The sequence below is a fragment of the Pelodiscus sinensis genome, chromosome 8 (assembly GCF_049634645.1).
Source record: "Pelodiscus sinensis isolate JC-2024 chromosome 8, ASM4963464v1, whole genome shotgun sequence".
Classification (NCBI taxonomy): domain Eukaryota; kingdom Metazoa; phylum Chordata; order Testudines; family Trionychidae; genus Pelodiscus; species Pelodiscus sinensis.
In genome coordinates, this window is record NC_134718.1 from 6,678,226 (window position 1) to 6,695,719 (window position 17,494).

The 17,494-nt window shown below is 63.0% G+C and overlaps 1 protein-coding gene across 1 annotated transcript; it reads left to right on the forward strand.

Annotated features, from left to right (window-relative positions):
* The first annotated feature begins 455 nt into the window (after window positions 1-455).
* Window positions 456-13,631, forward strand: ECHS1 (enoyl-CoA hydratase, short chain 1). Its single transcript, XM_075934678.1, has 8 exons — window positions 456-614; window positions 6,119-6,316; window positions 8,163-8,290; window positions 8,905-9,004; window positions 10,237-10,341; window positions 11,704-11,823; window positions 12,520-12,587; window positions 13,227-13,631. Exons 1-8 carry the CDS (start codon window positions 530-532, stop codon window positions 13,290-13,292), a joined length of 870 nt encoding a protein of 289 aa, XP_075790793.1. The 5' UTR covers window positions 456-529; the 3' UTR covers window positions 13,293-13,631.
* The last annotated feature ends 3,863 nt before the right edge of the window (window positions 13,632-17,494 follow it).

Below are 17,494 nucleotides of genomic sequence, written 5' to 3' on the forward strand. Positions count from 1 at the left end.
TATCCTTTGGTATCTATGGTTGTGACAATTTTCTTCCACTATTTGATCTGAGGAAGTGGGTCTGGCCCACGAAAGCTCATCACCTAATAAACCATCTTGTTAGTCTTTAAAGTGCTACATAGTCCTGTTTTTTGTTTCAGCTACACCAGACTAACAGGGCTACATTTCTATCAATATGCAGATGAGGGCTTTGGGCGGAGCTATGCAGATGAAGGCTCTGGGGGGCGGGGATAGACGGAGCTATGCAGATGAGGGCTTTGGGCGTAGCTATGCAGATGAAGGCTCTGGGGGGCGGGGATAGACGGAGCTATGCAGATGAGGGCTTTGGGCGGAGCTATGCAGATGAAGGCTCTGGGGGGCGGGGATAGGCGGAGCTATGCAGATGAGGGCTTTGGGCGGAGCCATGCAAATGAAGGCTGTGGGCGGGGGATAGACGGAGCTATGCAGATGAAGGCTCTGGGGGGCGGGGCGTGACGCGCAGGGGCGGAGCTCGGGTGCTCCAGGCCCCGTGGCTCGGCTCCGCTCCGCCATGGCTGTCCCTCTGCGCGCGCTGCTCTGCCCGGCCCGGGCCCGCCTGCTGCTGCTGCGAGCCCCGGCTCGGCCCTGCTCGGCCGGTGAGCGGCGGCTGCTGGGCCGGGCCGCTGTCCGGGGGGCAGGGGGGCTGGGGTGCGGGGGGGGTTGGAGGATAGGGGGGCTGGGGTGCGGGCAGGAGATAAGGGGGCTGATGTGCGGGGGGGGCTGGAGATAAGAGGGCTGGGGTGCAGGGGGGCTGGAGGACAGTGGGGGCTGGGGTGCAGGGGGGCTGGAGGATGGGGGGCTGGGGTGCGGGGGAGCTGGAGGATGGGGGGCTGGGGTGCAGGGGGGCTGGAGGATGGGGGGCTGGGGTGCAGGGGGGCTGGAGGACAGTGGGGACTGGGGTGCAGGGGGGCTGGAGGATGGGGGGCTGGGGTGCGGGGGAGCTGGAGGATGGGGGGCTGGAGGACAGTGGGGGCTGGGGTGCAGGGGAGCTGGAGGACAGTGGGGGCTGGAGGATGGGGGGCTGGGGTGCAGGGGAGCTGGAGGATGGGGGGCTGGGGTGCAGGGGGGCTGGAGGATGGGGGGCTGGAGGACAGTGGGGGCTGGGGTGCAGGGGAGCTGGAGGATAGGGGGGCTGGGGTGCGGGGGAGCTGGAGGATGGGGGGCTGGAGGACAGTGGGGGCTGGGGTGCAGGGGAGCTGGAGGACAGTGGGGGCTGGAGGATAGGGGGGCTGGGGTGCAGGGGAGCTGGAGGATGGGGGGCTGGAGGACAGTGGGGGCTGCGGTGCGGGGGAGCTGGAGGACAGTGGGGACTGGGGTGCAGGGGGGCTGGAGGACAGTGGGGACTGGGGTGCAGGGGGGCTGGAGGATAGGGGGGCTGGGGTGCGGAGGAGCTGGAGGATGGGGGGCTGGAGGACAGTGGGGATTGGGGTGCAGGGGGGCTGGAGGACAGTGGGGGCTGAAGGATAGGGGGGCTGGAGGACAGTGGGGACTGGGGTGCAGGGGGGCTGGAGGACAGTGGGGACTGGGGTGCGGGGGAGCTGGAGGATAGTGGGGCTGGAGGACAGTGGGGGCTGGGGTGCAGGGGGGCTGGAGGACAGTGGGGGCTGAGGTGCGGGGGAGCTGGAGGATGGGGGGCTGGAGGACAGTGGGGGCTGGGGTACGGGGGGGGCTGGGGTACGGGGGGGCTGGAGGACAGTGGGGGCTGGGGTACAGGGGGGCTGGAGGATGGGGGGCTGGAGGACAGTGGGGGCTGGGGTACGGGGTGGCTGGAGGACAGTGGGGGCTGGGGTGCAGGGGGTGACTCAGTTCCCTGCAGGCTGCTCAGCCCACTGACTCCCCACCCTGGAGCCTGCTGCCCCTGCCTGCTGGCTCCCCATTGCTGGGTGGTGTGGGGAGCCCCTCTAGGTCTGGGGCTGCTTTGGTGGGGACGCTCCCTCAGCCCCCCCAGGAGAGGGCGCTGCCCAACAGAGCTGGCTCCCTGCACTGCCCCATGCCTGTGTGAGCTGCGGCCTGGGGGCTCCTGGCAGTAGGTCTGGGGGAGCACCCGGGGGGCTGGGCCACGCTGGGAGCTCAGGGGCTGGAAGTTTGCTCAGGCCCTGCGTGTGTGGCCGCCTCGGGAGCTGTTGCTGCCCGAAAGCAGAGGGCAAAGTTCTCCGGCCTGGAGCCCTGCACTGCGCCTGCGACCCGGTCGCGCCTTGCTGCCCAGCGCTGCCTTGCTCTGGGGGGCTGCGCCCACTGCCCTGTCTCCCCTCAGCTGGCGGGGGAGAGGGGATGGGACTGGACGGGCAGCCTGCCCCCTCCCTTGGGCAGGAGGCCAGGCCTGTGCCCCAGTCCTGACTGAGCAGCTGCAGTGGCTCCACTGACGGGGAGCTCCGGGGCCCTCCTTGTACCCGAAGCGCTTTGCGTTCTGAGGCCTTGTGCGCTCAGGACGGCCCCTGGCAGCTGTCCGGGCTGGAGCCTGGTTCCAGGGTGTCCCCTGGGCGTACCCTCGCCTGGCACAGACAGCTCCCACGGGTGCTGTCAAAAGCCAGGCCAGCAGGGCTCAGGGTGACTCCACATTCAGTTCTTTTCTCAGTTAATTCAGGGCATGTTGAAGGGACTAGAGACGCCGTCGCCCAGCCTGCCCCCCACTCCAGCCTGCCCCTCCCCTTTAATTCTTTAACCGGTCAACGAATCTGATAGCCCTAGAAGGGACCAGCCATGCTGCTGTGGAGTAGGGATGTGAATGAGTACCAGGTAACCAGTTCATCCGCAGCCCTCTGTGGTCAGGAGCCCTGCAGGTGGGGGGTTACTCGGCCTGCGCCCAGCCCCTCGCCCACAAGCTCCCGCTTAACCAGTGAACCAATTAAACACAACAGTTAATCCATTAACTGAGTACATGGGATTTTATATCCCTCCTCTGGAGAAGGAAACCTGTATCCCAGGCCCAAACCTCCTCCCCCACCGGTTCTATGGGGAGGAGGATAGTAAAATAAGGGGCTGTTTTGTTTGCCCAGAGGGAGACAGACCCCGGCCGGGCTGGGCTCTGGCAGTCTCAGGAATGCTAATTTCAGTTCTCGAGCACTCAGGGTGTGCTGAGTCTTTCGCAGACCCCTCCAGCTTCGTCCAAGTGGGCATTGGTTGTGTTGCCCTGGGCAGCTCACACCCGTTACCTGTCCTAGTACAAGGCACAAGCAACAACAGCTCGTGCCCCAACGAAAATACAGTGTCCACAGACGGACGCATGTGAGAAATGAGGCTTCAGGAGAGATTTCCATGCAGCCCTGACGGGTAGTGTCTTGGCCTGGCAGATTGGAATACAGGAAGTGTGTGCGGGGGTGAGAGGAGAAGAAGAAATGGAAGTAAAATGGGCAGGACAACTGGGCACCCGAGCTGACAATACTGACCGGGGGAGAGGGCTGTGCGATACGAGCTGGGCTGATACGCAGGGCCTTACAGAAAAATATTGCTCATGTCTTCTCAACAGACTTTTTTTTTCATGGTGCGACAAGAAATTCCAGCCCAATTCCTGTGAGGTCTGCTGAGCCGCGCGGTGTCCGTGGGCTAGCAGTTCTAGCTAGTGCAGCTGCTGGATAATCCATCCACAGGGACAGGGAACGAGGATTTCCGTTCCTTTAAACGTGGGGGATGGAATCCTAGTGATTTCTCCTTGTATTCTTCTCCCCTTCCCCGGTTACTCATGCTAGATGTGAGCCATCCTTGTTGGGGCAATAAAACTTTCAGCCTAAGTAATCCTCCTGCAAGACAGGGGGTGTAAACAGGATGTGTGTTTCTTTAGGCCTCTGCCTGCTAATGTCCTCACCTTGGGGTTGCTGTGGAGGTGACCGTGTCATCCCAGGCGGAAGGTTATGATTAGGGAGGTTAAGCAGGTAACTGAGTAAAAACATCAGCAGTTACACAGTTACATGTACCTGCAGTGCAGGGTGGCAGCCAGCTCTCTGGGAGCCGGTGGCCACCAGGAGCTGGCTTTTAAACCAGCTCCCAGCACACACCAGCTCCCACCCCATGCTGCTGCCTCCTATCAGAGCCAGCACCATGGGGTGGCAGCCGGTTTCCCGGGAGCAGGGCGGGAGCCTGCATGTCACCGTTCACGGTAACCAATAAGCTCAGGTTTATTGGTTAACCGTGTCAGCGGGTTATCCTATTACATCCCTAGTTATGAGGTTCATTGTAGTGTAAGCAGCCAGCACATCTGCCGCCCCTGAGCAGGAGAGCACATGGGCCATGGAGTCCCATCTCCCCCCCCCCCCAATATGAAGTGGGGGGTGAAGACCCTGGGGGGTGAAGGGATGGTGTAGACGGAGCTAGGTCCTGCCTTGAGGGCGGGGGGGCTGGACTCGATGACCTCTCGAGGTCCCTTCCAGTCCTATGATTCTGTTGGGAAGTGCTGTGAGGGCAGGGGAAGTGGCGTGTGCATTGCACCTGACACCACTTTGGTGAGATACAGAAACACACCCAGGAGAGACGCGGCTGCAGAACGCTTGGCGCTGCATGCACGAGATAAGATCTGCTGCTCTTCGGTGGCGCTTTCCTACTCCTGGCGCACAAATCCGTTTCCTTGCGTCGTCCGCTCCCATTCGATGTTACGTGCAGTTAATTCGGGAGTTGGACTTCGAAGGAGGCAATTTCAAGGTCAAGGTGAAAATCACCCCGGCTGCCGTGGCGCGTCAGTTGTGCACGTGACAGCCCTTGGCAGAGTCAGTTTCAGTGCCTGGCTAGAAACAGGGAGGCGGCTGCCTGGGAAAAGTTCCTTACAAACCTCAGCAGGGGCGGGGGAAAAACCCGTAGGCACATTTCAGAAGGAATTTAAGAGGAAAACCCAGACTTGTTGCGCCCCGGGAAAGCGCATCAGAAAACAGGGCTCGAAATAGTTTTTATGAATTCCGATGGCCAGTGCCCGTACAACGGGCCTTCGCTTTCGCGCTCCCACAGCTGTGTTTCAGCCTCTGGTTAAAAGCAGCCTGACGTGCACTGTTCATGGGCACACGTCACTCATGCTCGTCATGTAGCTGATTCCACTTGGTTTGGAGCCTACATGTGGATCTTCAGGTTTGAAATGTTGCCCTGGATGGTTCCTCCAGTATTCAAGGCCAGGGAGCTCGGCTTTACGCCATCAGCTTGTGCAGAATTTACACTTTTCCCTTGTCGCTTTCCTCTGGCCTAAGATCCGGGACTGGATCCGTTCCGAGCTCTGCCATTGACTTTTGGGGTGATCTTGGGCCTGCCGCGGGAAGCCGTAGCCTATCTGTAATGGGGCAGTGGGACTACCTGTCTTGGTAAAGTGCGTCCAGATCCCCTGCTGACAATTGCCCAGTAAGAGCCAAGGTGAAAAGCAGGCTGCTGGCCTCTATGCTGATGGAGCCCTGTCCGTCTGAGCCTGCAGGCTCCCTGGTGCCTCTGCTGCTGTCCCGAGCGGCAGTTCAGTGACATTACCAAGGCACTGGTGGATTTGGGCAGCTGTCTGGAACCAGCCCAAGTATCCCTCAGTGTCGCCGCTCCCAGGGGAAGCTCTGAGCAGTGGCAGAGATGGGCACTAGAGCTAATCCGTGGGGGGGGCCCACGCTGAAGGAAGGGCCCGCTCTCCCCACCGCACAGCAGCTAAGGGGCTCTAGGGGAGAGGCCGCTGCAGCGGTCAGGCGTGGGGAGGGGCAGAGAGAAAGTCTCTGTTCCAGCAGAGGGGGGTTTAAAGAGCTGTCAGCCAGAGGCTGACATGAAATAGGGAGCCACCCCAGGTCTGGGGTCGGAGTTCCAGCAGCCTGAGGCAGGGGTGTGGGGCTGCTCACTGGGCATTTCCCCAGCCCCTGCTGGAGGGCAGCCCCCCACAATGCGCATGGCTCCCCCAGCCCCTGGCCAGGCTGTGCTGTCCCCAGCTGGCCGGGGCAAGGCCTGTGCAATGCAGAAACGCCAGGGAAAGCAGCGGGCAGGCGCAGCGGGTGTGTCTGTCAGTGCAGGCCGGTAGACCGGAGTCAGCAGCCTGGGGCCTGACAAGTGCATTGCGGGACTGGCAGTGGAGAGGCGGGCGCTCGCGCTGGCAGCACAGGCGGGAGAGCCCCGCCCGTGGGGTGCTGCGGGGCAGTGACGGTGTCTCTTCCCCCGGCAGGCGCTCCCTTCCAGTACCTGGTGGTGGAGAAGAAAGGGGCGAAGCAGAACGTCGGCCTGATCCAGCTGAACCGCCCCAAAGCCCTGAACGCCCTCTGCGATGGCCTGATGAACGAGATGAGCCGGGCGCTGGACGCCTTCGAGAAGGACCCGCACGTGGGGGCCATCGTCATCACGGGCAGCGAGAAAGCCTTCGCGGGTAGGCGGGGAGGGCGCTGCCGGCGGGCTGGGCTTGAAGGGGAGGGGAGTTGGTGACGCCTGTCCTGGATCCAGGCTTGGATGGAAGAGACCCCACATGATTGGCGGCTCCCTCCGCCATTCAGAGACGTGTTAGAGATGGGGCAGGCCCCCTTGGCCCTAGTGGGGGCCGCTTCCCAGAGCTGGCCCCCAGTGCAGAGCTAGAGAAACCTCGTCCGGGGGCGACACAGTGAAGCCGAGCGTCACCCAGCTGCCAGCTCAAAGGGCGAATTCCCGCATCCACCCGGCTGCAGCTTCGCAGAGGCGGATTTACTGCGGCGCCGGGTGCCAGCGCTGCGGGGGCGCGGTGACTGCGGTTCTAGTGTAGACGTGCCCTCCGTCTCTGTCCGCTTGGATTTGAAATGTCCAAGCACTAGAGCTACCAGCCCTTCCGAGGGAGGAAAAAAAAGTCACAACTGAGTCATGGCTAGGGCCTGGCTGGGCCATTGAGAGCCCCGAGGGCGGGGGATTATTTTCAAGGCCAGGATGCTGTAATCCCGTCTGCCAGGCACATTGTGACAGGTGCCCTGGTTGGGGAGGCTCAGCGTCCGCACGAGAAGTCCTCCTGCTCTACGCCACGCTGAGTAGGCCCCGGCTGGAGGATTACGCCCAGTTCTGGGCACCTCATCTCAGAAAAGATGTGGACTGATTGGAGAAGGCCAGAGAAGAGCAACCAAAATGATTCGGGGTCTAGAAAACATGAGCTAGAAGGGAAGACGGAGAGAACTGGGTTTATTTAGTTTAAAAAAGAGAAGACCGAGAGGGGCAAGATGGCAGTTACAAGGAGGAGGGAGAAAAATTGTTCTCCTTGGCCTCTGAGTTCAGGACAAGAAGCAATGGGCTTCAATTGCAGCAAGGGAGGTTTAGGTTGGACATTAGGAAAAACTTCCTCACTGTAGGATGGTGAAACACTGGAATAAATCACCCAAGGGGGTTGTGAAATCTCCATCCCTGGAGATATTTAAGAGCAGGTCAGACAGACACCTGTCAGGGATGATCTAGACCATGGGTCCCCAAACTGGGGGGCGTGAAGAAATTCCAGGGGGGGGACACGAGGCAACCCAGTTCCCTCCCTCTCCCCCCCCCCCCCCATCAAGTTTTGCTAAGTTTTGCTGCCCCGGTCAGTTCCTTTTTTTTTTTTTTAATTGCTCGATTTTCTGCTATTTTTGGGGAGGGGGCATAAGGGTTTTTCAAAAATCAAAAAGGGGGCGTGGTGCCGAAACGTTTGGGAACCACTGATCTAGACGGTGCTTGGCTTTGCTGTGAGGGCGGCGGGCTGGTCTTTTGAGGTCCCTTCCAGTTCTAGGGCTCTATGATTCTGTGATCATGTCCCTGTCTCAGCTTACTTGACCTACTGCTTCTCTTAAAAGTAACCCCGACGATCCCTGTGTGGGAAGGGAGTGGAGAAAATCCTGTTTCAGCGGTTCCTCAGCACAGCCCCCGAGCCCTTTCCCCCATCTGTCTGCCTCTCGCACAGTAACAGGAGGAAAGAAAACGCTTTCAAAATAGGACGATTTCGGTGACTTTTTTTGCAAACCACAAATCTTAGCAGGGCAACTCGGAGGCAGGGATTGGACCTGCCAGGATTTCAAGTTGCCCCTGTAAAGACAAAACAGTTCCATGCTTGCCATGCTAGAGAGACTAGGTGCGGGAGGTGATATCTTACGGGACCAGCCGTTGCTGGAAAGAGAAGCTGTTGATCTTCTGCATGTTCTCCTGAATAACATCTCCTATCCGACCGAGCTACAGCAGCATGGGAGGGCGGGTCGCTTCCCACGTCCCCCTCTACCCCCTCTTCTCTCTCTCAGCTGGAGCAGATATCAAGGAGATGCAGAACCGAACCTTCCAGGAATGCTACGGGAGCAATTTCCTTGCAGAGTGGAACAAAGTCTCCATGGTCAAGAAGCCGGTCATAGCCGCGGTGAATGGCTACGCCGTGAGTTTGGCTTTTCTGTTCCTTAATCCACCTCGCACCCCTGGGTAAATATTGTACCGTGGTGACTTCCCGTTGTCTCAGCCAGCTCCGTGCAGACCCTGACGCCCGTCATACCTGGGACTCGGGATGGTCCTTTTATGGAGAGGGCTAATGGGAGATTTCTCTGCGTCAGAGCAGCAGGATAAGGGAACTGCATGCACGTACCTTGGCATAAATAAACGCCCCCTGCGGCTCTGGCTGTGGCGTGTGTTGCTCCTGCCTGGCTCTGGAAGCAGCTCTGCCTTCCTCCCTTACCCACGTGGGGCATGTCCCATCCCTCACCCCTAGTCCCTCCCGAAGGGCCCCGGAATACTTTGCGCTGAGTTTGTCATTGGGCTCCTAGAGTGAGTTCTACAGCTCTGCGCTGGTGAGGGCATCGGATGGGAACTTAGGTTCAATTCCTGGCAGTGGGTGACTGGGTGGGTGACTTTACCATGTGCCTCAGTTTCCCCTCCCCTGCTGTGTGGATGAACACAGCACGGACTGTGAGGTCTCGGGTCCCAGGGGACCTAGACACCCTTGTGTGCCGGCTGGTGCTGTGCTCGTTCTAACCCGCGCCCCGCTCTCCCCTGCAGCTGGGCGGTGGCTGTGAGCTGGCCATGATGTGCGATATCATCTATGCGGGCGAGAAGGCGCAGTTTGGACAACCCGAAATCCTGCTGGGCACCATCCCAGGTAACCCCCGTGGAGTACACGGCCGCTGGCCAACCTGTCGTGTGGCCAAGCTGCTTCCCAGACTGGACACTGTCCAGAGGCTTAGGAAATAAACGCTCCTAGTTACTGTGAGCCTTCCAGCGACTCGTGTGGAAACTGACCCCTCCCTATCACTCAGAAATACGAGTGGGACCAGTTCAGACCAAGGCATCTCTCGTGGGCTGGTTTGTTTGGAATCCCGAACTACATCAAGCGGCCAGACTGGGTCTACCTCAGGGTTCTCTCTTCTGATACACAGAGGCTAGGGACCCCCCGGCCAATAGCCACTGATGGACCTATGCTCCGTGACTTTATCTAGCTCTTTTTTGAACCCTGTTAAAGTCCTGGTCTTCACAGCATCCTGTGGCAAGGAGTTCCCCAGGTTAACCGTGTGGCGTGTGAAGAAAAACTTCCTTTTGTTTGTTTTAAACCTGCTACCTGTTAATTTCATTTGGTGACCCCTAGTTCTTGTATTATGGGAGCAAGTAAATAACTTTTCCTTATTCACTTTCTCCACACCAGTCCTGATTTTATAGACCTCTCTCATATCCCTCCGTAGTCTTCTCTTTTCGAAGCTGAAAAGTCCTAGTCCTTTTAATCTCTCTTCATATGACAGCTGGTCCAAACCCCTCATCATTTTTGTTCCCCTTTTCCGAACTTTTTCCAATGCCAAGATTTTTTTTTTTTTTTGCCATGAGGCAACCACATCTGCACGCAGTGTTGAGGATGTGGGCATGCCATGGGTTGACACGGAGGCAGTAAGATATTCCCTGGCTATTGATCGAACTGCATGCCTGGCTCCGAGCCCAGGGCAGCTGTCTATCACGTGGTGCCTTTCACAGCTCGTAAAGGGAAAAATTCCAGAGCGTGCCCCACTGTGAGGTCCCAGAGCCTCGAGAAGTAGACTCTCCGGGGCCCAGAACACACCCTTTGCCCAGATCTGTGCAGGGCATAGTGCTGACGTACTATGGTAATGGGACTGGCAGGTAATTGCACGGCTGGGGAGCTTAGGGTGGCATCCGTAAGCCCCAGGACAAAGCTAGAGCCCTGTGCTGAAAGACCAGCCAACAGTATGTTCCGTAAGGATCCGGCAGTGTGTTTCCCTGCCACTCCCCTTTCTCCTGACCGCTCAGCCCGGGGGGGGGGGGGGGTGATATCGGGGTGGGGGGGGGTGCCTCCTGCCAGCTAATTGCAGCCTTCCCCATTCCCTACAGGAGCGGGCGGGACTCAGAGGCTCACGAGAGCCGTGGGCAAGTCCCTGGCCATGGAGATGGTCCTCACCGGAGACAGGATCTCCGCTCAGGAAGCCAAAGCGGCAGGTACGGGTGTGAGCGCCTTCCCGCCAGGCCCTCCCACGGCACTGGTGGCGCAGCCAGTCCCGGAGCGGGGTGGGGGCTGGCTTCCCCGGGCTGGCCAGCCCAAGGTGGTGACCCTAGCACCATGCCTGGCTGGAGGCAGCTGGGGGCACGGGGCCTGTGTCCCATCCAGCCGACTCCCAGTAGAGACCGGCTCGGCATGGGTGTTTGCCCAGCCCCCTCCCCGGCACGCCCAGTATGATGCGTCTCGAGGAGGCCCTGCCTGGCCTGGCTTCTCCCCCGCCGTCCCAGGATGAACCATGCAGAGAGACATGCCCATCCAGGGCTCCCTTCCCCGTCAGTGTGACTCCCCCGCTGCACGTGTGCTGATAAGCCGCTCAGGGGCTGTACGGCCCGGTCCACAGGCGAGGCGCTCCCGGGGGCCAGCCAGGCTGCAGCCCTACAAGCGGGGGGTCCAGAGCCCCAGTGGGAGGGGGTGCGCTCAGCCGCTGACGTGGGTGGAGGGGGCCACGTTGGCCCGTGACGCTGCACAGAGGGCAGCCCTCTGCCCCGCAGCTACACTAGGGTAGTGACCCTTCCCGGGCGGAGTTTGGCCTTGGTCCCTGCCGCTGGCCGCACGCTCGTGGCCAGCTCTGGGGCCCTGCGGCCTCGCTGCCGGGAGGCGAAGGGTTTGGGGCGCGGAGCCTGCGGCTGCTCCCTGGGGACCATGGAGGGAGCCTGGCCTTGGCACGCCGGTACCCCCTTGCGCAGGCGTCCCTCGGGCATTTCTCCACTGCGGGGGCACAGAGGGAGCTTGCCGTGGGCGCTGCAGGGGCGTCCCGCCGCTCCCTCCGCCGTGCTCAGTTGAGAAATAAGCGGGGTTGCCGATGGTAACGGCCGCCTGGGCTCCAAGACCCGCCGGCCCTTTTCTGGATCAGGCCCCGGCAGCAGCACAAGCCCCGCAACTGGGGCTGCCGTTGGCCCAGGGGAGATCCAGCGGCCTTTTGCACTGGCGGGCTGTGTGGCCAGGCCCACGCCGCTGGGTTCAAAGGCTGATCGCGCCTGTCCGGCCCCTCCGCCCTGCGGCACTGGGCGCCCGCTCGCGTGGTGGCAGGCGTGGCTCTGTGAGGTGGGCGTGCCTGGTGAGAAAAGGATGCCTCGCGCCTCTAGCCACAGCCCGGCTTCGCTCCCGCGAGGCTTTGTGCCGCGTGCAGGGGCTGCTGGCGGAGCAGAGGGTCCTGCGTGGGGGCTGCCGGCGAGCAGCTTGCCGCTCTGCGGCCTGCTGGCCGGGCGGAGGCTGGGCTCACGAACATGCTCTCAGGGGAGGACCCAGCAACGTTGGGCGCCAAGCGCTGACGGGCCCATCGCTTGTCCCCTCCTCCCCAGGCCTGGTCAGCAAAATCTACCCGGTGGAGAAGCTGCTGGAAGAAGCCATCCAGTGCGGGGAGAAGATCGCAGGGAATTCGAAGCTGGTGACGGCGATGGCCAAGGAAGCCGTGAATGCAGGTACAGGCCTCGCTGGGCATTGGCTGAGCACAGGGGTGGGGGCTCAGAGGGAGGCTGGCGTGCGGCTGAGGAATAGGAGCTTGCATGGAAAAAGTCACAGTGGGTTTCTAGGGCAAAGTCCTGCGTGGTCCAGCCCTGCCCCGTGGCACAGCGCTGCCGAGTCCCCTGGGGGCGCGGTACGTCGCGCTCATGCGGGGAGGGTGGGCTGGGGGCCTGTGATAGGCAGGAGGTCAGACTAGGTGATCCGGGCGGCCTCCCGCTTTGGGCCCCACAGGCTCCCGTCTGGCCGCTCGCAGCGGATGGTCTCTGGAGGGAAGCCGGGTTTGGTGGCCCGAGGGCCGTGCTGCGGGGGCAGCCTGGGGTTAAGGGCGCCGCGGGCAGGCAGCGTTAACCCCGTCACTGCCACTGCTTTCCACCTGGCCTCCCGCCTGCCTGCCCCCCGAGAGCTCAGCCCCGACCAGGGCTCGCACAAGCAGTGGGGGTGAGCCATGCCGTGGAGCAGGCGGGAGAGCCCGCCAGCCCTGCCGCCCAGCAGCTGGTGAAGAGGGGGGAGAGGTTCTCGCCTTCCCCCAGCAGAGGCTGCGGTGGGGCAGCGCAAACCCCGAGTTCTTGGGGGGACTCTCCTCCGAGGGAGCTGGCCAGATGTGCTCGTTCACAGCCAGCCTCTTCGTCCCCCCCACCCCCCCTCTCTTCCAGCCTTCGAGATGACGCTGAGCGAGGGGACTAAAATGGAGAAGAGGCTTTTCTACGCCACCTTCGCTACGGTGAGTAGAGGGGCGGCCCAGCGGGCGGCTTTCCCTGGGAGCAGGGGCGGCAGCCTCCGCGCACAGCCCGTCGGCTGGAGGCCCGGAGACCTTCTATTTACATTGGCCATCCGCGGGCCCGGCCCCTGCAGTCGGTTCCTGGCCAATGGGAGCTATGGAAAGTGGTGCAGGCCACATGGACGTGCTGGCCACTGCCTCCTGCAGCTCCCATTGGCCAAGAACAGCAAACCCCGGCCAATGGGAGCTATGGAAAGTGGTGCAGGCCACATGGACGTGCTGGCCACTGCCTCCTGCAGCTCCCATTGGCCAAGAACAGCAAACCCCAGCCAATGGGAGCTATGGAAAGTGGCCCAGGCCACATGGATGTGTTTGCCACTGCCTCCTGCAGCTCCCATTGGCCAAGAACAGCAAGCCCCAGCCAATGGGAGCTATGGAAAGTGGCCACCTCCTGCAGCTCCCATTGGCTGGCCACGGCAAACCCCGGCCAATGGGAGCTGTGGGGGGACACGCCTGCCGACGGTCAATGTAAACAAGCGTCTCGTGGCCCACGAGGCAGGCGTGATGGGCCGTGTGCTGAGCCCTGCCGTAGCGCGACCGCGGTACGGGCTGTGGTCCTGAGCCCCTGTCTGTCTGTCTCAGGATGACCGGAAGGAAGGGATGGCAGCCTTCGTGGAGAAGAGAAAGGCCAACTTCACAGACCACTGAGCGCCCGCCTGCCTGGTCCTCTCGGAGCCGCTGAGCCGGAGCCTGTGCCTTGATCCCCGTGCGGCGTGGGACTGACTAACCCTCTCGGGCAGGCTGTGCCCGGTGCCACATGCTGCAGCGCGGCCCGGGAGGAAAGGCCCTTGGCCTCACAAACGCTGCATTGCCCGGGGAGGGGGAAGGTGCTGTCCTAGCTAGCCTCCCGTTGGCCCCGCCGCAGAATCGGGTGATGGGGCGGGGAACACGCCAGAGCCGAATCCCCAGGGCCCTGATGCTTTTGTCCGCGGTGTGAAAATCGAAGTGGAGATTGTCGTGTGATTTTTATTAAAGGGCTTCCCTGGCTGGGTTGGCACTCTGTCCTCGCCGGGGGAGGGCTGGTTCTGGCGGAGCTGGTTCCGAGGGGTGGGGCTGGTCACAAGCAGAACGCGGCCGCCCCAGCCCTGCTGCCGCCTCTCCCCGTGGCAGGGGCTCGTGGTAAAACGCATGTCACCAACACTAGGAAACCTCCGACTCAAGGGACAGTCTCTGTCCGGACTCCTCCCTGCTCTGCCGGCCCAGCTGCACGGGAATCGGGTCCTTCCTCTCCCGGCAGGCCGTGCGGGTGTCGGCGGCTTGCTGTAGCGCTTGCCTGCAGCTTCTAGAGCCGGGTATGCAGGGTCCTCCAGCAACAGCGGCCGGTCCAGCCGTGTGTCCGGGTGTGAGCGTTCCACCACCGTGCACACCTGCCCCTTGGTCAGATGCCCCGGCGAGAGCTGGTGCCAGGCTTGTGTGCTGGGGGCCATGCGGCGGTGCAGGAAGCAAGGCCCCGCCAGCAGGCCGGGTGGTGTTTCATGGCCAGAGACTGGCGGAGCCAGAGGCCAAAGGCCAGGCAACTGCTCTCCCTTCAGCTTGTGGGGATGGGTCCTGAGAGCCCCTCCGCTGGTGCGGTGTGTTTGTAGGCAGGGGGGCAGTCCCCTTCTGGCCTGGTGCAGGCTGATTACGTCACCCTCGTGCAAACCAAGGCTCTCCCCCTGGAAGTAATTGTAGGCGCAGAAAATCCCCAAAGCTGCAGTTGCTTCCCCAAGGGTGTGAGGCCTTTGAGATGGGGGCCGGCTCGGCCACGTCCGCACGTCCCCTCCCCCAGTGCAAAGTATCGGGCCCTGGCAGCCGTCTTCCCGCACTCAGCCACCCAGCAGGTCTGCTCACAGGCCGGCGGTTCCTGGCAGCCCTGGCTACAGCAGGCGGGGATGGATTAAATCCTGCCCTGCCACCATCCTCAGGCAGGGGCTGGCACCATGTGCGTCCAGGTCCCTAGGGTCTGCTGGTGCTTTGCCCTGTGTGCTGGGCTCTCCTGGCCCCGAAGGGGGTCTCTAAGCAGCACGACTGCCTTTGCCGCCTGGCACGGCCCCTCCTGCGGCGAGGTGGGGGTGTTGGGAAGGGGCTGGGCCGAGCTGCTCTGTGGGCTGCGGCGGGGGGCAGCGGCAGACTCTCGTGCTTGCGCTGAGCGCCTCGTGCTGGCGGGTGTTCCTCGTGAGGAGCTGGGCCTCACGGCGGGCGCTGGGGACGCCCCTCGCCAAGGCTGCTGGGGGCAGAGCAAAGCGTCACACGGAGACGAGTGGGTGAGCTGCAGCCCCCTCCCCTCCCCGCCTGTCCCTTGACAAATCCCCCGGCTCTCCCAGCCTGGTGGGTGCCTTGTGAGCCCTGGCGATGGAGACTGGCTGCAGTGTGTAGCCGGCCGGCTGGGGCCACCGACCCCCCCCTCCTTCCCTTGCTAATCAGCATTCAGTCTAATTAGCTAAAACCACTTGGGCATTGACACCAGCCCGGGCTCCCTGCTGACGGATGCTACCGTGCAGGCGCCTCGGGTTGCGCGGCCGGGCGGGCGCCTGTCAGCGGCTGCCGTCGCCTCAGCCTCTGCCAGGGGGTTCTCATGCTCACCCAGGAGGGCTCGCTGTGCCCCCGCAACGGCCAGCCACTTCTCCGGTGCCTCGTTAGCTGGAACGGCCGGCGGGCTCGTGCTGGGCGCAGGCCAAGCCGGATCGCCTTTCCGGTGGGGGGGGAGGGGGTGACAGTGGCCTGTGGGCACAACAGCGCCGCTTCGCCACCGGGAGCCCCACGGCTGCCACGAGGGGGGCCCGTGGGCGCCCCGGCCAGCCGGCTGCTCCATCCCTGGGCGGGTCAGAGCCTGGGGGATGGCTCGGGGGGCACTGCAGGCCGGGGTGGCTGAGGGAAGGGGCCTGAGCTGGAGTAAAGGGAGACCGGGGGGTCCCCTGCCAGCTTGGGGGAAGTGGCACCACCTACCCCTGTCCTGACCCCCTGGGGCTGCTTCCTGCAGCTGGGCCGGCTGAACAAGGGCGCAGGGGCCTTCCCCATGAGAGGCGCGGCCCCGGGCGCAAGACTGTGTCGTTAACCGGGGCCGGTCAAACCCCAGGCCCAGTGGGGCCGAGGGGGCCTCTCCCGCCGCGTCCCAGCTCAGTGCCTTAGCCCCAGGGCCGCCCGGGGCCCCCACCCCACCTGTCAGAGCTGGCCTTGGCTTCCCCTGCATGTGAGCAGGGCTGCCACTAGGGGGTGCCCGAGGCTCAGGCATGGGGCTGGGTGTCCTCAGTCCAGTGTGGGGCCAGTGCTTCCTGCCCCACTGACCAGCCACCATGCGGGGTCCGGGGCCCTCTGCCCCCATTACCAGCCCTCTGCTCCCAGCCATGGCCCCCAGGCACCCACCCTGACCCCAAGGTCCTAGCCTAGACCGTCCCGGCCCGTGACAGCGAGAGCAGGGGAGGCGAGGTCCCTTGGGGTGTGCTGGCCCCTCCCCGTTAGCCGCCCCCCCTTTGAAATGCAGGCTAGCCCTAGATAAAGTTGCTTCTCGCGGCGAGGATGGAGACAAGGAGGCTGCTGGGGGCTTGTTCCGGCCCCTTCCTTGCCTGGCCGTGGGAGAGGGGGCGGCCCGTCGGCTTGGGTGACCCTGGGCTAAAACCCCGCCTGTCCTCTGAGACGCGGGTTATGCCTCCCCGGACTCGCCTGGTAAACCCACCGTGCGAGTGGTGACCTGCCATTCGCTTGCAAGTGGTCCCGCGGGGGCATCGTTTGTAGAGCGCAGCTGGCGGGCGTGCCGGGGGACCAGCGGGGGGAGCCGGGTTAGTCTGTAACTAAAAAAACCCCAGAACAGCAACTTCAAAACCGATGGTCCTGGAGCGCCTGAGCGACTACCCAAAACTACAGGGCTGGGCTCGGGCGCTTGCTCAGACCCCTGTGGGGCAGGAGGCACAGAGCATGAATTATAAAGCGGAGCTGGGCTGGGCTGGGCCTGCCATGGGGCACGGGGGGGCACTCTTCATGCCCCACTGGGTTCAGGAAGTGGCTTAGGATGTCCTGGTGGGGGGGCACTGCCCCCCTTTGCCGGGGGCTCTTGCGTTCTAGGTTTCTGCGCACGGGGAGGCCTGCTCGGTCCAGCGTCACAGGAACACTTTTAAGAGTGTGTGTGTGTGGTGGGGGGGGGGGGGGGGGCTGACACTCCCTGCCCCGAGCTGTGGCTGGGAGCAAAGCCCTGGGGTGTGGGGCCAGCAGCTGGGACAGGCAGCAGAACCCCCCTTTGCCCCCCAGCATGGAAGGGCCAAAGCAGACCCCCCCCCAGAGCACATGGCAGCCACTGGGGCGCTGGGTGCGAGGCTGGAAGCCGGGGGGGGGGGTGTTTCTGGCCGCCCTGCACCCCTAGTTCTCCCGCACGTATGGCCTGGGCCTACCAGGTTCCTATGCCTGGTGCCTGCCTGTGGTCGGCACGGGGATGGGGCCCTCTCCGAGCTCACAGGCCCGGTCCTGCCGCTGGCCAGCAATGGGGCTGAAGGCGGGGGGGTGGGGTTACTCTGGGTCCCCAGGGGTTAATCCCCAGCGGGGGAGCGGGAAGGGAGAACTGGCCTCCCCAGCTTTGCCCAGGCACGTCCAGCCCATGTCCCTGTGCTTTGGGCAGGGGCTTTGTTCCCCGGCACAGGCAGGAGCGGGCCGGGCCCAGTGTCCGGCAGCTGGAGTAGGGAGTGGCAGAGCGGCGACCCCCTTGTGTGCAGGGGAGCTAGCAGGGGCTGCTGCCCTCCCCCGGGGGTCATGCTTTGGGCACTGCCCCGGGCACGATCTCTGCACCCCCTGCCCTGGCAGGCCGGCCCGGCACAGCGACTCTCAGCGCTCCCCGGGGCCATAGGGAGGCCTCCCTGCAGCCGTCCGGTGAGTAGGGCCTGCCA

Excerpts from the sequence above, each read along its gene's own strand:
- ECHS1 (XM_075934678.1), top strand. The coding sequence starts at position 530 with ATGGCTGTCCCTCTGCGCGCGCTGCTCTGCCCGGCCCGGGCCCGCCTG. Across the intron at positions 6,317-8,162 it reads CAGCGAGAAAGCCTTCGCGG|CTGGAGCAGATATCAAGGAG; the intron begins GTAGGCGGGGAG and ends TCTCTCTCTCAG. Across the intron at positions 12,588-13,226 it reads TCTACGCCACCTTCGCTACG|GATGACCGGAAGGAAGGGAT; the intron begins GTGAGTAGAGGG and ends TGTCTGTCTCAG.